Below are 23,002 nucleotides of genomic sequence, written 5' to 3'. Positions count from 1 at the left end.
GTCCATTATTAATCCTTTTTTTGGCGGGGGAGAATGCATTTCAGAGTAAATTGTGGACCTCAGTACAACTCCCTCTTAATACTTAAGCATGTGTATGTGTCATTGACTAGAGTTCATTATCTGTGTAGTTTTCTTCTTTCAACATTAACTTTACGTACCATGAACTGCCCAAGTTTTAAGTACGTATTTTTTCAGTTTTGACAAATGTATATACCAATGTAATCCAAATCTTATCAAGATCTAAAATATTTCTTCAAATATTTTTTTCTGCCCCTCTTCTTTCCCTCTTCTTCTGGGATTCCACTTACTCATATGTAGGACCGTTTGATGTTGTTTTTATGTATCTCTGAGACTTATTTTTTTTCCAATCTTTTTTTTTTCTGTCTTCTTCAGATTGAATAATATTAATCTATTTTCAAGTTCATTGTCTCTTTCGTTTGTTATCTCCATTCAGCTGTTAAGCCAATCAGTGAATTTTATATTTTAAGACATTGGGTGTTTTCGTCGTAGAATTCACATTTGGTTCTTTTTTATAGTTTCTCTGTCTTTGTCTGTGATTTCTTGTGGTTTTTTTTTTTCATTATTGTGAGCCTGTTTCTTTTATGTCTTTGAGCTTTAACATCTTTTGTCTGCTAATTCTACCATCTAGGTCATTTAGGTTTAGAGTCTGTGTATTGTTTTTTCTGTGAGAATGGGTTACATTCTCCTGTTTCTTTGTGTTTGAGGTGACTTTGGATTGTATTCTGAATGTTGGATGTTAATGTTGTAGACTCTAGAATCTGTTATATTACTCTGAGGGTTTTTATTTGTTTATTTTTTTTAGCAGGCAGTTAACTGGGTTGGACTCTGCAACTTGGTTGGTGGCAACTCTTACCTCAGCTTAGTTTTATTATCCTTAGTTGGAGGCTGTCCCACACATGTGTGGTTGAGGGATCAGCCAGATATTTGAGCAGACTTTACTCCCAGAATTTGGGGCTCTCTTCTTTCCAAGATTCCCAGCGTTCGTTCTAGCAACTGTGATTGCTCTGAAGTCTACCTTCTGGTTTTTCAGGCCAGAAAGGCTGGATTTTCTATTGGAGTTTTACCTGCCCAGCTCAGTGCCAACTATGGCCCGCCTGCAGGCTAAAAGTTGTTAAAAATGGGTAACTAACTTTGTGAGATTCCCTTTTTCACAGAGTCAAATCCTATCCAGAATCTGCATTGCTTTTTTGTTCACTTTCCAGTGTCTTCACAGTTTTTTGTTTGTTTTATTTTTGGTCTAGAGTTTAGTGTGTTATCTACAGGAGAGTTGGGTCTGGTAGGGATGACTGTTTTGTTTTGTTTTAAGAAACAAGGAAAGATGATCTTAGTGCCTTGTTTTTCATAATCAGTAGTGTCTTTAAAAAAATAGTTTTTAAAAGCTCTGGCTCACAGGATACTATGATCAATTGACTTTTCTCTTTCTCTCATACTTGTTTAACAACACTGGTATTAAACTATATAAGTAGTTTTGTAATTTGTTTTATTCACATCATGTATTATGAACATGTTTTCATATTCATTGCTTTTTAATGGCTCCATAGTATTAAATCATATGGACTTACCATAATTTATTTAATAAATTCCCTATTAGAGTAGTTTACATGTTATTTTCATATTCAGAAAACAAGTAAGAAATATCTACCTGTGTGATAGTTTTTCTTTTGTCTTTTTTTTTTCCTCCTATCAATAGAACACATTACTTTTTGAGTGAATGAGTTAGAAATTGGTTTATGCTTATAGGCTCGCTAAGGATGTGGTGAAGCCATCTGATTTTTAACATATTGGAGAGAAAATTACTTTATATAGCTAGAGTCAAGAAAGTATTCCTGGTACCTAATTATAAAAGTCAAATGTGTGTAAGCTGTATGTGTGAGTGATGGGCTGATGTGGAGATTGTGAAAAGATAGGGGAGACCATTATCAATAATGACTAAAATTATGTTTCAAATATTTGGAATTCGTTTTGTTGCATTGCTTATTTGCTAATGAGTCTGATAACAGCTGTAGCTTACCGCTTTGATAACAATTCTAGCATTATTTTTCTGTGCCTACTTTATTTATTATCTATCTACCTACCTATCTATCCATCAAGAGAATGCATTTTGAATTAATATTGAAATTTTAAATAGTGCTTTTGAGAGGTGTAAGCAATGGTGTAACTTTACATCTAGTTTTATAGCACTGTGGTTCTGTAAATTCCTCTTGAACTTAAAAAATGATATCACTGTCTACTGAGGGGCAAATTGGAATTTTGTAGTGGCTTACTTGCAAAGGAAAAATAAAATCAGAATATTCTTTTTCTAAGTATAGCATATAAAGGTAGTGAGTCATTTTTGGTGCTACCACTCTTGACAGTGCTATTCTCGTTACCATAAACAGACGGTTATAGCAGCGTTTGTGCGCTGAATGATTTACACGTTAGCCTCTAAGGGTGCAGGCTCTTTGTAAGGCTCTGGCATCATCGCTCCCTCTTGGCACTCTTCTGCCTGTGTACAGTGCTTGGACTGGACACATAGGTATTTGAACCAGGACGAGGATAAAATCTCACTTCATAACCCCGTATGTTTTCTTTTCTGAACTCGGTGTGAAGCTACCAGTTTTGTTTAGCCTAAAATTCAGAAAAGAGTAGTTTATAGTGTGGAGTCTGTTTTAAGTGGGACAAAAAGAATTAAAACATGGCAATAATTTAAACATTTAAAAAACTTTATTTTATGTGTATATATTATTTCCAATGTGATGATTAGCTTCAAAAGGAATTTGATCTATTGTTTCGTCCTTTAAAAACTGTGAAATATAAAACACATGTAGAAAAAAGGAACAGAAGTATACAGCTCAGTGGTTTATTATAAAGCAAAACATGTGTATAGTCACCAGTCAATGAAATAGCTTATTACCAGTAACCCCAAAGCTTCTATCTTCCCCGCTTTCATTCATTCCAGAGTAATCAATATCCCAGTAGTTATAATCATCACTTTCTTGCTTTCTTAACTTTTTACCACCTAAGTACATATTCCAAAATATTATAGTTTAATTTTTTCTGTCTTCTGACCTTTATATAAATGGAATTTATGTATTCTTTTGTTTATGGGTTCTTTCATTCAACATTATGTTTGTGAAATTCATTCAAATTGTTAATAGCTTCAGTTTGTTTTCATATCTGTACAGTGAGTGTATTTATCTGTTCGATTGTATTCTAAATGGCATGATATACAGTAGTGTTTCTGTAGAGCATTCTGTAAGGTATTTTTATGTAGTAAGTATATACTACAGTTCATCTATTTGGCTGTTGCTAAACATTTGAGTTTTTTCCAATTTTTGGCAATTATGGATAATTCTGCTTATGAACATTCTTGTACATATCTCTTACCGCACATGTGCAAGTATTTCAGTTGTGTGTATGTCCCAGGATGACATTATTGGATCATAGGGTATAAACATCTTCTGCTTTAATAGAAATTAGCAAACTGTTTTCTACAGTGATTGTATCGATTTATATTTTTACCAGCAGAGTATGATAGTTCACACTGCTCTGCTTCCTTGTAACCACTTGGTATTGTCAGGCTTTTTAATTTAACCATTCTGATGAGCAGGTAGTGGTATCTTATTGCAGTTTTAATTTACATTTCCCTTATGGCTAAGGAGATGGAGCACCAGGTCATGCTTATTGGCTATTTGGAGAGCTTCTCTTCTGAAGTGCCTGCTTAAGTCTTAAGCCAATTTATATATAGGCTTGCTTGTCTTTTTCTTACGGATTTGTGGGAGTTCCTCATACTTGCTGGATATGAGCCCTTTGTCAGTTATATTTGTTGCACATATCTTCTCTCACTGAATGGTTTAACTCATCTTTTAACAAACGGGAAATTTCAGTTTTAATGTAGTTCTATTTATTAACTTTTTTATGATTAATGCTATATTCTATTTCATTAGAGCTATAATCCACATGGAATTAATTTTTTGTGAATATGCTTAGTTGGGATGAAAGATTTTTTTTTCTTCGTCTATCAATATCCAATTGTCTTACCACCTTTTAGCAAAAAAACATTCGTTTCCCACTGTTGTGCAGTGCCACATTGATTATAAGTCAAGTGTCCATAAAGTGGGTGTCTCTTTATGGGCCTTCTATTCTGTTCCATTGATCTTATAATTATGCCAAATTCTATTCTTAACACCCAGTAGAGCAAATATTTCAATCTTGTTTTTCTTCTTAAAGTTGACCTTTTTTGGTCATTTTTGGTCCTTTGTGTTTCAATATAAATATTTTTCTATTCAATTTGATTTCTAACTTTATTGCATTGTGGTTAGAGAACATATTGTGTGTGATTTCAATTGTCTGAATTTTTTGAGACTTGCTCTGTGTATCTCATCATGTGGTCAGTTTTTATAAATGTTCTGGTATTTGTGAAAAGAGTACATCTCCAAAAGAAGAGGATAATCTAACTTAAAAGATATCCTTTGTATAAGTAGAAAAATAAAAGGAAACTGATTACAAAATACAGACTTGTCCACATTTAGGAATATGGACAAGAAAATATGCCAAAAATTTACCAGACTGTCTTGAGAACAGGGTTCATGGCTGATTTCTGGCAGGATACGCCACACAGAGCTCAGTAACTCTGCTTATTTTTTTTTTTTTTTTGAGATATCAAATGCATTTGAGTTAGTATTACTCGAGACAAATTTTTTTTTCCTTTGCCTTGAATGGTGTTGGCTAATAACTTCAAGAAAATGATGTTGTAAAACTTTAGAATCATTTGCTTTCAGGATCTGCCAGAGCATCTTTTGGAGACCGAAAGGTAGAACTTTCCAGTTCTTCCCATCATGGATCCAGCTATGATGTATATAACCCATTTTATATGTATCAGCACATTTCACCAGATTTGAGTCGGCGCTTTCCTCCTTGTTCCGAAGAGATGAGATTATATGGATCAGGTTTGAAAAAAGAATTGTTTTCCTCTTTGTGTTTCTCTTTTAACAAATGTAGAAATCAAATTAAATCTAAGGCTCTGGAAGAAATTATTCTTATTATGAAAAAAAATTTAAAATAAGAGAAAAGCAGTCTTCAGAAGTGATGTGATGAACACCATGACTTCCTTGTAGTAATATATCTAATTTAAAAAATTGAAAGATTCGTAAGTTATATGTGTTAGTAGTTCCAAATTCAATTTTATTTTTCCTTTTTTGAAAATTTTGTTTACAGATTATTTTGTAAATTCTATAACATATTTACTAGCTTTTTCCTTTTCTGCACTATTCAGTAAAAATGATGAATTTGGAAACTCATGATATGATTGGAAATGTAAACAAAGAAAATAGAAAATGCCTATATGATTTTAGAACTTTCTTAGTTTCATATTTGAGACTACATCAGTTATAGTCTCTCTTGTATATATATCACAAAATTCTCAGTTTTTCCTGTCTTTTATCTATCTATCTATCTATCTCAGCCCTGAATTCAGGATGAGGTAATAAAAATAAAGTGGAAGTTTTTATTTAAATATTTATTTTGACACTGTGCTAGAATATACAGTTAGTATACAGAGTTCCATTCTTCCAGTATTTTACAGTTTAGGAGGGAAACTAGAAATACAGGAACATATAGGACTCGGTATTGATTTTTTTTTTTCTTTTGTAAGTGCTTATTAAATAGTTGAACTACATTTAGCACAGAGGACTTATATCCTCTTAGATTTTTCTTCTGGGGTGAAGAATTGGGGAATGTAAGGAAAAAGAATGAATTTTCCGAGCTTGATATTTGATGTGGATATGAAAATGCATTGTTTGATTTATATTGGTTTCTGTTTCAAACAAAAATAAAAGAATTGAAAAAAAGTAATTTTAAGTTCATTAGAAGGCTTTATCTCTTATGTTGATTTACATATAATATTCATGATACAAATTAAGTAGAATTCCAGTGTTTCTTCTTTGTTTTAAAAAAAAGTAATTTTCTCATGTACCTTTGTAGTCTGTGATTTAAGGACCAACAAACTCCCTGGTTCCCCTGGGCTAAGCAAGTCTATGCTTGATCTTACAAGTTCTCAGCGGTTCATCCAGGTAAATTGTTTATATATATTTAATTATATTCGATAATTTATTTTCAAGCTAAAAATTCAGAAATGTATGAATTACATTAGGGACTACATGTTATATATTTTTTGTAGATGTATCTATTCTAATATCTAAAGAATAAACACTTGGTATTTCCCATGTGCACTATTTTAGGAAGACGTCACTTGAATACTAAAAGGCAGTAATTTTTCTTTCCTTTTTTTTTTTTTTTTTATGAGTCTTACATCTCTCAGTTCGTACGCACTCAGGCAATTGGAATTTAAAATGGTATATAGTTAAAAGTGCTTATTGATGTAACTTTCGTTATTGAAAAAAACTACCTAGTTAGTAAAAATTAGTATTTCTGTTGAGATGTAGAACTTTAGGTATTCATTAATATTAGCACATTGTCCTTCTGATTTTGAAATAGAATTGAGGCTATTTTGATATTAAAAATATATATGTTTTTTAATGCAAGTAAACTGTGATTATTATTTAAAAATTAGAAAGTAGACTTAAGCAAAGTAAAAAGACAAATTACTTGTCCTATAACTGAGAGAAAATATTGTTTATATATACTTGCAGACTTTTTTTCATGTGAATATATACACATATTTTATTAAAATGGAAGTGTATTCTAAATAATCCTTAATCATCCCCAGTTGAGTTATTTTTTGGTAGACTTAATTCTTTTTAGTACCAGTTCTTTAACATGCATAGAATTGTGTGGCGAGCTTGTTAAAATACAGATTGCCAGGCTTCACCCCCAGAGCTTTTGGTTAAGTAGCTCCGCAGTGGAGCCTGAGTTTGTATTTCTAACAGTGGCCCAGGTGATGCTGATGCTTCTGGTCCAGAGGGACCCTGCTTTGCTAACTGCTGCTTTGCAGGTTTTAGGTAACAGGGCACTTCCAAATATATTCTGATTTTTATTAATAGTTTCAAGTATGAAACATAAGTAGTCATCTCTTCCTCTTTACCAAACCAAACCAAAACCAGCAAAGGCTTTCCCATGTATTATCTAGTCAGACATTTAGGATTTTCCTGATAACACACAAGTCTTTTTTCCTCTCTTCTATCTAAAAGTGGGAAATTCTGATGAGTAACACTGTCAAAATGTTAGCATGCAGTTTGATACGAGGGTATGTATTTTTTCAGAATCCTTAAAGTCTGATACACAATTTCTGACTAAAGAATTTCATTTGTAGAGACATGATTCAATGTCCAGTGTTCCCAGTAGTTCTTCGTCGAGGAAAAATTCTCAGGGGAGTAACAGAAGCCTGGGTAAGGAATAAAGTATTCTCTTTTTAATATTCTTAATGGGATTCCTTCTACCCAGTAGTAATTTGAAAGTATATATGATAAGGTAAAAATACTCTAGATGACTATATCTGTATTGGCAGTGTTATCTGCATATGAATACACAGATCAGATTGTTTAATTTTCAGTGTTAAGGCATGAATGAAACTTTTTAAAAAGTAAAGCAGTTAAATATTGTTTCTTTGCTTTTAACCATATAGTGAAAGAACTTCCTGAAGCATACAGTATGAAGGCCATATCAATGTTATTTGGGAACGTTTTTCTTTGTTTTAACTTAAAACCCTCAGGTTATAATTGGGTTAAGTTTTTAAGCCATGTACTTTTTATAGTTTATCTTTCGCCAGCACTTCAATAAAACATTGAAGTGTGATTTTTGTCTTATTATATTGGCAACTTTAAAAAATAATTGTAGCATTTTTCATTTGTACCCATAAAATTAGGTTGTATCAAACGTACTTTGATTAGAAGGATTGCATAGCTTTCAAGCATCTTTGTCCTTTTACAATTCAGATACTATCACTCTGTCAGGAGATGAAAGAGATTTGGGGAGATTGAATGTGAAAGTGTTTTATAATTCTTCAGTAGAGCAGATCTGGATCACAGTTTTACAGGTAAGTTATAGTGAATACTAACTTTTCTTACAAAAGAAAACAAATCTATACGTATGATGGAAGTATGTTTGTTTTTAACCTCAAGAAAGAAATTGATGTGATGTCTAGAACATTAAATGTCTAATTATGTTGCTTAATTTTTAATGTTAAATTATTTTAATGTAGCTGAAACAAGAGGTCTCAGTAGACTAAGGTTTACTTTTACAGTTTTTATCTAAAGTCATTAACTCAAGAAATACATAAAATATTTGTATAGTCAGCATCCTTTGTAAAATTCAAACTGTATTTTTAATTTTTTTAGTGCAGAGATTTAAGTTGGCCCTCTAGCTGTGGAGACACCCCTACTATTTCTGTGAAAGGGATGCTAACATTGCCCAAACCAGTGCATTTCAAATCTTCAGCCAAGGAGGGCTCCAATGTAAGTAACTGTTTGTGCTTGAATATTTTTTATGTTTTTCTTATATTTGTTATTTTAATTGGAATAAGAAAGTGTTTTATTTGGGGGAAACTACAAATTATGCACCCCTTGCTTTTTAAAGACTATTTTGAGCGTCAGAAGTATGTTATATTTCATTGTCCAATATTAAAACGCATTTTAAAAGAAAATTTTAATCACTAAAATATATAGAAGATGAACATTATCTAAGAAAATTTTACTTTTCTCTTATGAAAGGAAAATATAACTGGAAGACTTACAATCCTGAATTTGGTTTTACAGATTTTAGATTTCAAATTAACTTAAATATATATCTCCATATTTGTCTTTTGATATGGGTTGAAAGGTTAGGGCTTTTCCATGAAAAAGAAAGGTATCTTCTATAAGAACATATTTTAAAAGAAGGTAATTCAAATGACTAATAAACATGAAAAAAATTTACTCTCACTAGTAATCATAGAAAAAAAATTTCAATTGCATATTGCTTTCTTTTTATTTTCTATCTTTCTATCTTTTTTCATTTATTAAAGTTAGGAAAAATTTTGTAACTACTCTAGAACATAAAACTTTCTGGAAGTTATTTTAATAACAATACACATCAAACCCTTAAAATATTTGTACTTTTTAACATAGTTATTCTACTTGGAATCTCTTCCATGGAAATAATGTTTTATATATATATATCTTTATATTTTGCTCTTATGTATAAAGTATACTTGGCAGTTTGTTCATAATGGAAAAGTTGGAAATAATGTAAATGTCTAAATGTCTCATATAGGGGAGTGATTGAGAAAACTCATGGAATACCATGTATGTTAGTTTCCTAGGGTTTTTGTAACTGAATACCACAAACTGGATGGCTTAGAGTAATAGAAATTTATCTCTCACAGTTTGGGAGGAAGTCTAAAATCAAGATGTTAACAGTGTTGGTTCCTTCTCTGAGGAACCAACTCCTTTCCCAGCTTCTGGCGATGGCCAGCAATCCTTGGCCTTCCTTGGAGTCACTCTAACCTCAGCTTCCGTCTTCACGTGATGTTCTTCCTGTCTCTCTTTGTCTTCACATGGCCATTTTCTTATAAGGATACCAGTCACTGAATTAGGGGTCTCTATACTCCAATAGGACCTCATCTTAACTTCACTAATTTCCAAATAAGGTCATGTTCTGAGGTAATGGGGATTAGGACTTCAGCATATCTTTTTGGGGGGATACAAATCAAACTATAGCACCATGTAATAGAATACGAGGCAGCTATGAAAAAACGTTTAGGAAGAGTTTCTAAGGACATGGGAAAATGTTCCTAATAAGCGAAAAGGCAGAAGTCAAAATTGGTGTGTGTGTGTGTGTGTGTGTGTGTGTATCTAACTTTATGAAAATATGCATTATAGAAAGTCTAGATGGAAATAAATCTTAACTTTGGTTATACTCCTGACACTTACAGATGAACACTTCCTGAATTAAACAATTTTACTTTTTGCTTTTCAAATAAAACTGAGTTAATTTAGGAAAAGATAGGGAAAAATATTCTCATTAAAACTTGCATGGAATACTACTTTTAAAATGTGTTATTTATCAAGCTGTTTGTGACACCCCTATTGTGGCAAAATGTGAAGTAAACCAGCATACTTGCTTCATTTGTAAGCTCTTTGCATTTGAATTTAAAAATTAAACATTTTATGTATACCATATCATTGGTGTGATTCTATGGCTTGAGACTGGAAGAAAAAGAAAGCTTAAGTGGTTGGGAGGCTCTCAGAAACACAATTCTGCCTACACAGATATAAACAATTACAATAGAAGAAAAAATATCTAAAATATTGTTAGTTGCTCAGATATCTTGCCTTTTCAAATGTCAAAAGAAAAAGCTCCTTTTCAAAAGGATGCACTAGGGACTGTGTGTAGCCAAGAATGGTCTAGTGTCAAGAAGACATTAGCCCATGGTAAGCCAAGGTTTTAAAAATACTAAAAGTAACAAAAAGAACATTAAACATATTTTGAGCATGGAAAAACATGGACTTGTGTGGGGTGGTTATTTGTAAGAGAAGGTAGAACTTTATACTCATATTTTCCTTTGTCGTCTTTGTTAAGGAGATTGATTTTTCAGATCGGAAAGAGTGGACCAAACATCACCAAAAGAGAAATTGAAGCCCAAGATAGGTGGGAAGGACATTAGACAGAGTCTCTACTTTAAAGAAAAAATTCAAGTTTCTTAACATGGACAAGTTAGTTTGGGGTACTGAGAGAGCTCGCATGAGATTCTTGAACCACTCTTATTTACTGTGAATTGTGGTGAATGGCTGGAAAGATGCTCCAGACCAAAGATCGAAAACAGCCTAATTTTCAGAAAGGGGAAAAGCTGTATTCTGGTACACTTGGTGTTGACATTGATTTGAATTCCTGACTAAGTAATTAAAAGGATTTGTGAAATTAAAGGCAGTATTGTATCCAGGATAAATTCTGGAAAAACAAGGCATGGCCATTTTCATTTTCATTTCCATTAAAAGATATTTTTTGTTGTTTTAAAATTATAAAATCTACCTTTCCCAGATTATAAAATGTTATTTTTGTTTACTTTGTAATGGCGTATCACCCTATTTTCAGTCCTTTTATTTATATCTTTTATATTTTCTTGGGTTTGTTTTTGTTTTGTTTTTTAGAATTTTGAATTTATGGAAACCTTCGTATTTGCCATTAAACTCCAAAGTTTACAAGCTGCAAGACTTGTATTTAAGATTCAAACCCAGACTCCCAGGAAGAAGACCATTGGAGAATGCTCACTATCACTCAGGACTCTTAGCACACAGGAAATGGATTATTCTTTGGATATAACACCAGCTTCAAAAATTTCTGTAAGTGACAGCAGAATGTAATGTTAAAAGTCAATTACACTTTTAGAATTACTGGATGAGTTTGTGTTTGTTGGAGTGTAACTTGAACACTCTAGAATATATGAGACGACCAAAAAGATGCTCAAAAAGCAATAATAATAGTATTAACAATGTCATTGTTTAATATTTTTTAAATAATTGATAAAAAGAATAACAGAGTCCCTTTTCTTTCACCATTGGAAAATAACTTAGGATGACCTTCTCATACATTTTGATTAATGCTTTATACTTCAGGAGAAAATAACCTTGAAGTATGAATAATTTTAAATTATTAATTTTTTTAAGGTTCTTTTTAGTAGTTGGTAACTTAGGAGAAGTAGGAAATGATCTGAAACTCCCAACTCAATCAGACATTGCCTTGAAATAGATTAGGAAAGTTGTTTTAATCATGAGTAAGCTGTATGTCCAGGAATTGGGTAAAATGGTGGTTCTTACAGCTGGTATTTTTTTGTAAAGAACTTCTTTATCTATAGTGCTGATTTATTTTTGAGATCTGATGTTTGCTTCTCTGAACTACCGTGTTTCCCTAAAAATAAGACCTAGACAGACAATCAGCTCTAATGTGTCTTTGGGAGCAAAAATTAATATAAGACCTGGTCTTATTTTACTGTAATATAAGACCGGGTCTTATATGATATGATATGATATATGATACCGGGTCTTATTTTACTATAATACAAGACCCGGTCTTACATAATACAATATAATATAATATACCAGGTCTTACTTTGTTTCCCCAAAAATAAGACCTAGCCAGACAATCAGCTCTAATGCATCTTTTGGAGCAAAAATTAAAAGACCTGGTTTCATATTATGTTATATTATATAAACATATATGTCATATATGTTTCATTATATGTTATGTTATATATTATATAATATATATTATATTATAGTAAAATAAGACCAGGTCTTATATTAATTTTTGCTCCAAAAGATGTATTAGAGCTGATTGTCCAGCTACGTCTTATTTTCGGGAAAACACGGTAGTTGAACACTGCCTTTAAATTGTTCAGAAATCCCCAATAATTTAATTATATAGTTTGTATGTCAAGATAACATGCACCGTATTTTGCTGTGTATAATGTGCACTTTTTTTGCCCAAATTTGTGAGGGAAAAATAAGGATGTGCGTTATACATGGGTAGTACTAATTCTGTATATATATAAATGTTTTTAATTCTTTTATTTATGCTTATGAGTTAAAAGTATAACTCTAGAAATCAATAACGATATCCGTATGCAAAATAATACCCTGGAATACGATAATTGGTTTTGGTGAATTAACGACAAACTTGCAACGACTAAGAGTTCTTGGCCTTTTATGATGCGTAAATATCGTGAACTTGTTACTGGTACATAAAATTTCTTGTACCTTGTATCTGTTCTTGTGTTTTGTAATTATTTGGTACGTGAAATTTCTTGTACCATAATATATTGAAAAATAAATGCTAAAATTCCTTTATAACACAGAAAACAAGTAACTAAATGTAAACAAATAAAAGTTTGAATTGAAAAATTAAAATGAAGGATTTTTTCCCCTGAAAGTTTGGGCCCAAAATGTCGGTGCGTGTTATACACTGGAGCGCATTACAAACGGCAAAATACAGTATAGTGATCAGCCACAAGCTTTTATAAGGTCAAACCTATATGTGATTTTAAATTTATATAGGATTTATGTTTTACCTACTTAAAAAATACTTAAGATGACTTGAAGTGGTTCTCAACCCTGGCTGCACATTAGAACCACCCGGGGAGCCTTCAAAAAATACCCACACCTAAACCAATTAAATCAGAATATTTTGGGGGTGGGGCCGGAGGCATCTGCAGATTTCCAGAGCTCCCCAGGTGATTCTAAGGTGTAGCCAGGGTTGAGAACCACTGAATTGGAGGGAAAATTAGGGATTGAAAAAACAAAGGCTTACTGTAATTGATCAAGAAGAATGGAAATTTCTTGATAGTTATTTCTTGTCTATTATTTTCTGTCTCCAGCCCCAATGTGTTTTCTTTATAGCATTTATTACAATTTATAATTAATTAAGTTACTAGTTTTAAAAAAAACTAAGCTTGAGCATCCATCGCTTTCTTTATATTTTACTGTACTCTTAGTAAAGGGCCTGTCATATTCTTGGCATTGAATATTTGTATGTAGATAGATATGAAAGAATAAATGATGAATGAAGGCATGCTAAATTACATTATTTTCTACTAAAATATAGCAAATGTGATTTGTAACTGTGACAGGAGTTTGTCACTTGCATTTTTGAAACGAGCTTAGTAGACAATCTGCAACCATATTTTATAGAAGGCACAAATATACTATTCAAGTGGACAATGAATATATTAAAACTTAGTAAGACTAGAAAAATACATCAGTTTGGTATCTCAGCAAAGGTATTTTCTGGGGAAATGAGACATTATAATCTTATCTGCCTTGGAGAATCTGAATGAATGGTATGGTTAGGTTTCTGGCAAACTATATTTCACTTATCAGAGGTCTTATCAACATTTGTATATCTGTTGTGTGCCAGGTGCTAGAGATACAAGTATTAACGGCTTGAAAGAACAGATTTCAGGCTATCCTGGACAAGCGCATTTATATTAATCAGTGCGAATGTTTCATATTGGCCAAAGCAAGAATAGTATGCTCTGTTTCCTGTTGATGAGGAAAATTGGTGTTCTAATTGTGACCCTGAAAAAGCCTCATTAATATACCCATCCTCCACTCTGACAATTATTTCACCCTGAACAGGAGAGCTTTCATGTACAGCTAATATTTTCCTCAGTATAGAGTTCTTGACCTTGACAAATAGTAATGTAAGTATTTACTTGGAAGCCCAAATTTCTGTGTTGAATAATGTGGAAGAGACAAGGTTTGCCTGAAGAAATAGCTGACACTTACGGAGACTTACTATACGGCTGACTTGATCCTAAGTGATTTAGTGCTTACGTCAGACTTAGGAGCCTGCTGCTCTTTTTATCCCTCTTGTGGAGACCATGGCATTGAAGCCCTTGGCTAGGGTCAGAGAGCCAGTAGTTGGGGAGCCAGGATTGAACGGAGGCATTCTGATTCCAGAGCCAGCTCTTTTACTAGGTATTGCCCACCGAAGGACATATTCTCAAACATCACCAGATCATGGTTTTCTCTAATTATGCTTAACATTTCACTTTTAACAACAATTCCAGGAAGGCTTACAAAGTTTTCTTTAAAAAATGATACATTATTCAGGAGCAGAGATCATATCTTCTATCATCCACAGTTTTGTGTTCATTAAAGATGCACTTAATATATACCTACTAATTGATTGGAATTTTAATTTTTTTGGTTCGTATGAGATTGAAAACCACTTTGAATAGTTTTTTCATGATCTGAATAATATTCTGCAACATAAATTGAAGTTGTGAAATAATCTTGGCAAGAAAGCAATGGTAAACCCATTGCCAAATGCTGTTCTATTTTATGAAAGTGAACTCTGCAAGTGTGTATACTAAGAGTTCTGCCACGTGTTTTCGTGTTATTACATTGTAGATACAAAACCATAATGAAAAAAATAATGAAAAATTTAATCCATGGTTTCCTTTGTGTTTTTGGAAACCGTAAGTGAATGTATTGTTTTTAAATGCCAGGGAAAGCCTCATTTTTTTAATCAGCCAAGGTTTTATTTTATATATGGCTACTGAATTAGTTCACGTGAAAATATTTATTAATCCAGCCTTATTCTGGTTAAAAGTAAAAACAGTACATTCACTTATTTATTAGAATTCAGCGTTTGTTGCCCAAATAGACAAGGTTTATCATCATTTTAGCGTTTTTAAGGGGGAAATCTAACCTCAACAGTTGAGTTTATGCCTTTAAGTGATTCACTTTTCACATGCGTGTATCTTTTGATTTCTTATGGCATGACTAATTTTAAAACACAGAATCATGTTTTAGGAAAAGGCCCAAGATTCAGTCAATGGCACATACCTGGAAAGGTTCTTTCTTAGTGAGCCAAGAACCAGTTTTGGGGGAACACTGGGCGATTATCAAATACAAACTTCGTCATAAAGTGTCATTCAGCTGTGCTGTAGCTTTGTTGGAATCAGTACTAGCACAGACGTTTGAGTCTGTCTATGCTGAGTCCTGTGAGATCTGCTCACATTATGTTCTTGCTTTAGTCCCTTACTTACTCTTTTCAACATGTGAAGAGTAATGTTTTTGAGTTTTGGACAATTGTATGTTTCTCTCTTATTTTTCACTCCAAGGACCTTGGAATCCACATAAGTAGGCTGGCTTGTGCTCTACAGACAAATTACCAACTTATTCTGCTGTCAGTCAACAGTACTGAAGAGCACATTTTAACTCTCCCCCTCTCTTAGTCTCCTTCATTTTCCCGTTTGCCTCAGGTTTCCTCTGCCTTTCTTCTTATTTACTGCCTCGTCACTTTCACTAGCATTCTGCTTGCCAGCTCTCTTCTTTGGCTTGTTTCCATTCAGCAGAGTCATTCACTTCTCAGTCCAAAAATCTGTTCATTGAAGTAATCCTTCGTCTTCTGATTTGGGTAGCACCTACTCTGATTTCTACAATGAGAAAAAATAGTAATGATTCTCATGTATAACATTTTCAAATCATATTTCATATGTTCTCAAAAAAATAATGCAAATGACTACATTTAAAGTCTGATGAAAGTATGCTTGCTCTTTTGGTGTTTATTTCACTGGTATTTTCTCTAGAAAAGCTGCTTGGGAATTTAATTTGTTTTTAATTTGAATTGCCTTTTGGTCTCCTTGATTTTGACAGGTCAATATATAGTTGTAACTTGCATTTTCAGAATCCATGACAGTGAGAACCTCATATTTATAGAATCCATGACATTTATCTTCTAAACCTTTTCTTATAATATATAGCTTTGTGGTGTCAATAAAAAGCAGTGATGTCAAAATTTCTGATCTTAGCTCTTTATTTTTGAATTTTTGAAATATCCCAAAGCTTATTCTTAACTACCCAATGACACCTTTTTGATATGCAGGTTTGCCACGCAGAACTTGAACTGGGGACGTGTTTTCAAGCTGTCAACAGCAGGATTCAGTTACAAATTCTTGAGGCACAGTACCTTCCAAGCTCATCAACACCTCTGACTTTGAGTAAGTATATCAGTGGTTCAAAGTAGGTCTTCAGAAGATATTAGTAAAAGATCGTTTTTTCCCCTGCATTTCTTACAGTGGAGATTAAAATCTTAGTTATATTTATTATTCAACTTAAATACTTATCTTTTAACTTAAAATCACTTTATTGAATTTCAAATTTTAGCCATTGTGTCTACCTTACTTAATCCACTGGTCTCTTAATTCTTATCCAGTTGTGACCTCCCTGCAGTTGAGGTAGGGTTTCCAGAAAGGAATTCCCGCCCGCTCTCAGGAATTTTTTTCGCTTTCCTGTTCCCAAATCCCAAGATATAAACTGTTGTTTCCACAGAGTGACGGCCGATACTACCAACCACCTGGGTTCAAGGAGCCGATTTTCCTGATTTCCTGACCAAATTTTCTCGGGATTCAGGAATGGAAAAGCGAAGAAATTCCTGAGAATGGGTGGGAATTCCCGCCTGGAAACCCTAATTTGAGGCTTTTCTTTATTTTTTTCTTCATTAGTTAATTTAGGTTGAGTGTCCAGAAGACTGTCAGATATGTTTCACTAGCCTCAATAATTTATCCTCTTTTTAGGTCTGTACCCTTCATTGGATAGTTTGCTAGCTAGAAAGTTAATTTTAAAAAACCAGAAATATCAAACACAACCCTTGAAATGCTTGTTTCTCCTTGCCCTTTGGGCACAACAGGGCTTCTGATAGTTTGGTTGTGTAGGCCAGTTCACAAGGCCACTCTAGAGCTGGAGTTTTGATGTCAGACCTACCTAAAGGGCTTAGAGTGGAATAAGAGAACTCCTTTTTCCTCCGAGAAGAAGAGAAAATGGGGCCGGCCCGGTGGCTCAGGTGGTTGGAGCTCCGTGCTCCTAATGCCTAAGGCTCCCAGTTCGATTCCCACATGGGCCAGCGGGCTCTCAACCACAGGGTTGCCAGTTCGACTCCTGCAAGAGATGGTGGGCTGTGCCCCCTGCAACTAACAATGGCAACTGGACCTGGAGATGAACTGCACCCTCCACAACTACGATTGAAAGGACAACTTGACTTGGAAGAAATCCTGGAAGTACACACTGTTCCCAATAAAGTCCTGTTTCCCTTCCCCAATAAAATAAAATAAAAAAGAGAAAATGTTGGGAGGCAGGCAAAAGCAATGGATGTTCACTGCAACTAAAGAGACAAAATAAATACAACCAAGCGTTCAATTCAAGAAGCTAGAAAAACAGCAAACCCAAAGGAAAGTAGATGTAAGGAATTAAAGCCAAAGTTGAAGTTGATAGATACTGAGACAACAGCAAAAGACATAATCAATAAAAACAAAAGCTTTTTCTTTGAAAAGATCATTAAACTAGACAAACTTGTGGTAGGTTGGATTAAGCAAAAAATAAAGCATGAACAAGGAAGAGGACAATTTCAAATTCAGAAGAGATTCAATAATAAATAAGACCATACCATTTATAACTATACCAATCGAACTGGGAGTTCGTTTGAACATCTATATAAAATAAGTGATTTTCTAAGGAAAAGAACTGTTGAAGTTCTCTAGAGAAGAGTGAAAATCTGGGGAAAACAAGAACTATGTAAAGGTCGTTACAGAGCTGCCTCTAATAAAAGCACCCAGCCAAGATGACTTTACTGGCAGCTTCTAGCAAACTTTCAAGGAACATGTGATTCCTATTCTATGTAAACAGTTCCAGAGCATGGAAAAAGTAACTTTATGAGGTTAGCATATTTTTGATATCAAAACAGAAAGAATAGTACACACACAAAATAGCTATAGACTACCATCACTTATATAGATAGAAGGAAAAAATCATAAAATAAGAAATAAGCAAATAAAGTCCAACTTGGCATTAAAAGAATAGGCATTAATAGACCAGGACTACAAAGGGTAAATTCTAGGAAACAAGGACTATGGTAGGAATCTACAGGTGTGATTTATTAGCAGGTGTCTTCCTTTAATCAAATTACCAATGATCTTTGTTTTGTAAATCTTACGTTTTATAAATCTAAAGTGAGGAGGTCTTCATCCTCACTTTGCAGCTCCCTCCTTTTTGGAAGTTCCTTCCTCATTTTCTCACCTCCCTGGTAACCTCAGCTCTATCTGAGACTTCCTCAAGTTAGTCGGACTGCTCTTTCTGCTTGAGCTGTAGGCATTGTGTGTTAGACTTGGGAGAATGCTTAGGTGAAAAGCTATATAAACCTGAATTTCACCCAGTGCAGGTCCCATCTCGTAGGAGTTGACTCTCCAGTTTCTTCCCGCTTTTGGTCAATCTTTAGTGTCTTAAACAGTTGTTTTTTATATTTTTCCCAGAGTTTATAATTATTATCTAAGGGAAGGTTAGTTTGTACAAGCGATTCTACCATTACTGGACGCTCTACGTCTCAAATTTATTTAAAGAATAGATTTTCTCTAGTGGGCATATGTTTAACTTCTGGAGTCTCAAGTAAAGATAAAATTGTGAAAACAAATATATAAAATTTTATAAATATATAAAATTAGTTGTGCCTACAATTCCAGCCTTTAATGGCATTCAGGTTAGAAGATTAAATTCATTTGAGGTGACAGTAGTTAATGATAAAATATGATAAAAATTATTAAGTTTACTAGAGCTGTTTTCTGGTACGGCAATAGCTAGCTCATCAGATCTTTAAAAGTGGCTTATTTATATTTTTACAACAAACAATATATAGATGCAAACAATATAGCGATATATATCTTTACATAGTATTTTCAATAAAATTTTATATATCCAAATTTCCTGTTTTTTAGGTTTTTTTGTGAAGGCGGCAATGTTTAGCTCAGGAGAGTTGATTTATAAGAAGAAGACACGCTTATTGAAGGCCTCCAATGGAAGAGTAAAGTGGGGAGAGACGATGATTTTTCCACTTATACAGAATGAAACAGACATTAATTTTCTCATTAAGCTTTATAGTCGAAGCTCTGTAAGAAGAAGACACTTTGTGGGGCAGGTTAGTAGGGAGTTTTTATCTTAAATATTTTCCTTGCACTTTTGTATGCATTTAAACAGTTGGTTAACAACAGGAATATAGGATAAAATTGAAGTTTAATAGAATAAAATTCTTCAGCACCGTAAGTTAAAATTTAGTGTTACCACGAAAATCAAATCTTGTCAGACTTTTTGCTTTAGTATATATATTTGGAGCAACCAGGCTTATCTTAAAATAAGTGGGTTTTTTTTCAAATGACCTTCACATTTTTATTTGGGGGTAAAATAAGTCTTTTTCTGAGCTTTTCAATTTTAAAAACTATAAGAAAGATCAATTTTTCAGTACTACTGACTCACTCCTTGTGAAGGAGGGAACTCTATTTAAATCAAATTTTGTAAGGCTTTTGATACCCAACCTTATTCTGTTTCATGTTTAATTTAATGTTTAACTCTGCTATTAACTGAATTATGTTAGATGTGAACTTGCAGAAAACATCAGTTTTAACAGTGGTTGTGATATTATTTTGATAGTCAATATTGGTGTCTAGATTAATCTATTTAAAAATTCTTAGTAATTTGTATAAGATAACATAACACTTGCCAATTCTGTTGAAACTTGTTTCCTTTCATGGTTTCCTTTAGTCTGAGTGTACTAGTGGTAGTTGTCCATTATCTTTTATCATAATTAGAATGGTTTCACTCACATTTAAATTCCAAAATCCATATTATTGGTTTAAAAGCCTCTACTTGACAACAGGATGTTGTTAGCAATTTACGTGAAGTCTTCAAATTACATGTGAATTTTCAAAGATTGATATTAACTCTGACTCACTTTACCTACAACTTTTGTAAACAATTATTATAGTTTTGTTCTTCATTTATTCTTATTCAAAAAGCGTTTAAACTCAAGAATTCATATAACTAGCATACTTTCAAAGCCATGAGGCTTATGAAGTGAATTCAGTTAAGGTTTTCCTATATCATCAAGCCTCAACTATCATGTATGAGTGGAATAGGACATTTACTTGACAGTGATTTTCGGGATAACTTTTTTGGCGATTCTACTTTCTCTGTTGAGATTCTAGTTAAGAATAATAGTTCTGGAAAGCTTCTTGCTGGTGGTCATCTGTTCCCCATGTCTTCTCTGGTGTCCTTAGGAGCCACCAGGATGGAGTAGCCAAATGTGGAACCAAGGTCTCCCACTCCTATACTAACCGAAGCACTCTAGTGTTGTTTGTAAGATTTTATTTGAAGGAAAAGTTCTTCAGAACAAGAAATTAAGGGGACAAAGTTTAAAAACCATTGACTGGCCTGCTTTAATGTCTTTATTTAAAAGAATTAGAAGCTAAGTGTCAGAGAAGTGAATTCCAAAGTAACAGCATTTACTAGTTCTAGACCTGAGGTGAGAATTCAGGTTTTTTGATCCCTTGTGCACTTTACCCCCATGCTGTATAACCATTGTGAGATCTTCTATTTGCATAATGCTTTACAGTTTCCCCCAGTTCATTCACATCTATTATCTAAAGTTACATAAGTGATAGGTACTATGAAATCATTTACTGTGGATCAAGAATGACTTAGATTTCAGTGAAAATGATAGTTTTATTTAATGTACAAGATGCTTAAAAATGCACATTCCTTACCAATCTAAGACATGATTCGTCTGAGTTAATCTTTACAAAAATGTTTTTGAGTACATTTGGGATCAATTTTAAGTTGAGCTTCTAGATTTATTGAATAATAATAGGATACTAATAACGGGGGGGAAATAATTTTGTAATACGTCACATTGAATTTTTAAATTGAATTGGATCATACAAAATAGTCTTCAGAGTGAGTAAATAGGTTAAATGTTTTCCCATTTAAGTTTCAAATAGAGAAATCAAACAAATGTTTGGAAAAATGAAAAGATGTTTAATTGAAAATACGTAAACCAAACTTCCAGTTGTCTCTCATTTACCGTGTTTCTCCGAAAATAAGACCTAACTGGAAAATAAGCCCCGGCATGATTTTTCAGGGTGACATCCCCTGAACATAAGCCCTAATGCGTCTTTTGGAGCAAAAATTAATATAAGACCCGGTCTTATTTTCAAGGAAACATGGTATAATAAGAATAATAACTGAGAACTCAGGTGCCGTTGTTCTGTTAAGCGAAATAATTGTACTGTTCCTTTACAGATCTGGATAAGTGAAGACAGCAATAATATTGAAGCAGTGAACCAGTGGAGAGAGACAGTTACAAATCCAGAAAAGGTTGTGGTCCAGTGGCACAAACTAAATCCATCTTGAAGATTTCACATATTAATTTGCTGAAGAACTTGACATTCTTTTAGAAGACTTAGGATTTTTAATTTGCTACCAATGAGAAGAGACAAATCAGTAGATATGTCAACTCATTTGTGGACATCATAATTCTAAGTATATGACAGATCTGATAGAAATTAAACTTGATATGAATTATGTCAGATATCCAAAGTAAAAAAAAATGTTTTAAAACTGTGCCAAAATAGTCAATGAAACAAAAGGGTAGTATTACTAGGGCAATTAAGTAAATTATAAAATCAGTGAGAATATCAACCGTGGATAATTATTGCCACCTTATGTTTATGGGTTTTTTTAAAGTTTTACCTAGCTATTCAAAATCTAGTACTGTTAGACATTTAGAAAACTTTACCACTGACTATTTCAGTGCTAGTCGTCATTGATTGTATCTTGACTTCAATGTTTATGTCTCGCTACGTATTTTCTCAGAAAGCAAAAATGAATTGAACTACTTCAACTTCAATATTTGGGGAAAATTTGTGCCCTGTGTTTATCATTTCTGACCCATAAGGTAGCATATTGCCACTTTGTAAGCTATTGATCGCCAAGAAACTTCAGATATAGAAAACTACATTTTGGCAAGAAGAATGAAAACATCAGAGGTTGAAGTTTAATTGGAAATTCACTATCACACGTTTTGCTATGTGTTTTTCCTCCCTCAAATATTTTACTCATTGTTTTATTTGAAGTTGAAGTAAGATTATCATGTATATGGCCCATCCTAATGAGCAGAATTAAATGAGCTTACAAAGCAAATTTGATATTTTGTGATAATCACTTCCTTGTTTTTAGTTTTTTAAATATAGATTACTTGTTCTGTAATTCACAATGTTAGAGTATTTTCCTATTTAAAAAAAATCACTATACCTGATCAAACTTTGTAGCAAATAAATATGTTCTATTGCAATTTCTCTCAGATACTCATTAGAACTCAGTGTGTGGGGATAATTGCGGTTTAGTTGGCCATACAAGCTATGGCCATCAAGAACAGCTGTTTGAGGAAATAAATAAGACCATCCTTGATCTTGGAAAATTTGACTTTATTTTTGCTAATGAATAGACCGAGTGCTCTGTGTTCATGGTCTTCCATTTTTCTTTCTCTCTTAGCTTATCTCGAACATGCCAAGAAATAGATGGTGATATTTTAGGCCAGAAGTGTACTTTGCTATAGCTTAAGCATGCCCTCTTCATTCTAGTTATATTCTGTGTATCTTATGAAGATTTTCCCAAATATACACCGAATCCCCCTTTTCCTAGGTATTACCTCCTCAAGCTATACATGCCCTTTGCTTTTACTACCT

General features: G+C 33.2%; 1 protein-coding gene across 1 annotated transcript in view; it reads left to right on the top strand.

The window, feature by feature from the left end:
* TC2N (tandem C2 domains, nuclear) overlaps positions 1-22,724 on the top strand; it is a 39,636-nt gene extending 16,912 nt beyond the window's left edge. Inside the window, exons 4-12 of the mRNA XM_019745207.3 lie at positions 4,782-4,949; positions 5,983-6,071; positions 7,271-7,346; positions 7,893-7,993; positions 8,295-8,411; positions 11,085-11,276; positions 16,324-16,438; positions 19,202-19,401; positions 21,558-22,724. Of these exons, the coding sequence (XP_019600766.2) occupies positions 4,782-4,949; positions 5,983-6,071; positions 7,271-7,346; positions 7,893-7,993; positions 8,295-8,411; positions 11,085-11,276; positions 16,324-16,438; positions 19,202-19,401; positions 21,558-21,668 (1,169 nt within the window). The 3' untranslated portion in view covers positions 21,669-22,724. The remainder of the gene's footprint in view (positions 1-4,781; positions 4,950-5,982; positions 6,072-7,270; positions 7,347-7,892; positions 7,994-8,294; positions 8,412-11,084; positions 11,277-16,323; positions 16,439-19,201; positions 19,402-21,557) is intronic.
* Positions 22,725-23,002: the final 278 nt, after the last annotated feature.

This window comes from Rhinolophus sinicus, chromosome 3 (genome assembly GCF_057876585.1).
Source record: "Rhinolophus sinicus isolate RSI-liver-muscle chromosome 3, RSI-T2T, whole genome shotgun sequence".
NCBI classification, from domain to species: domain Eukaryota; kingdom Metazoa; phylum Chordata; class Mammalia; order Chiroptera; family Rhinolophidae; genus Rhinolophus; species Rhinolophus sinicus.
The sequence above is the reverse complement of the archived record's forward strand: the minus strand, read 5'-3'. Positions and strand labels throughout refer to the sequence as shown.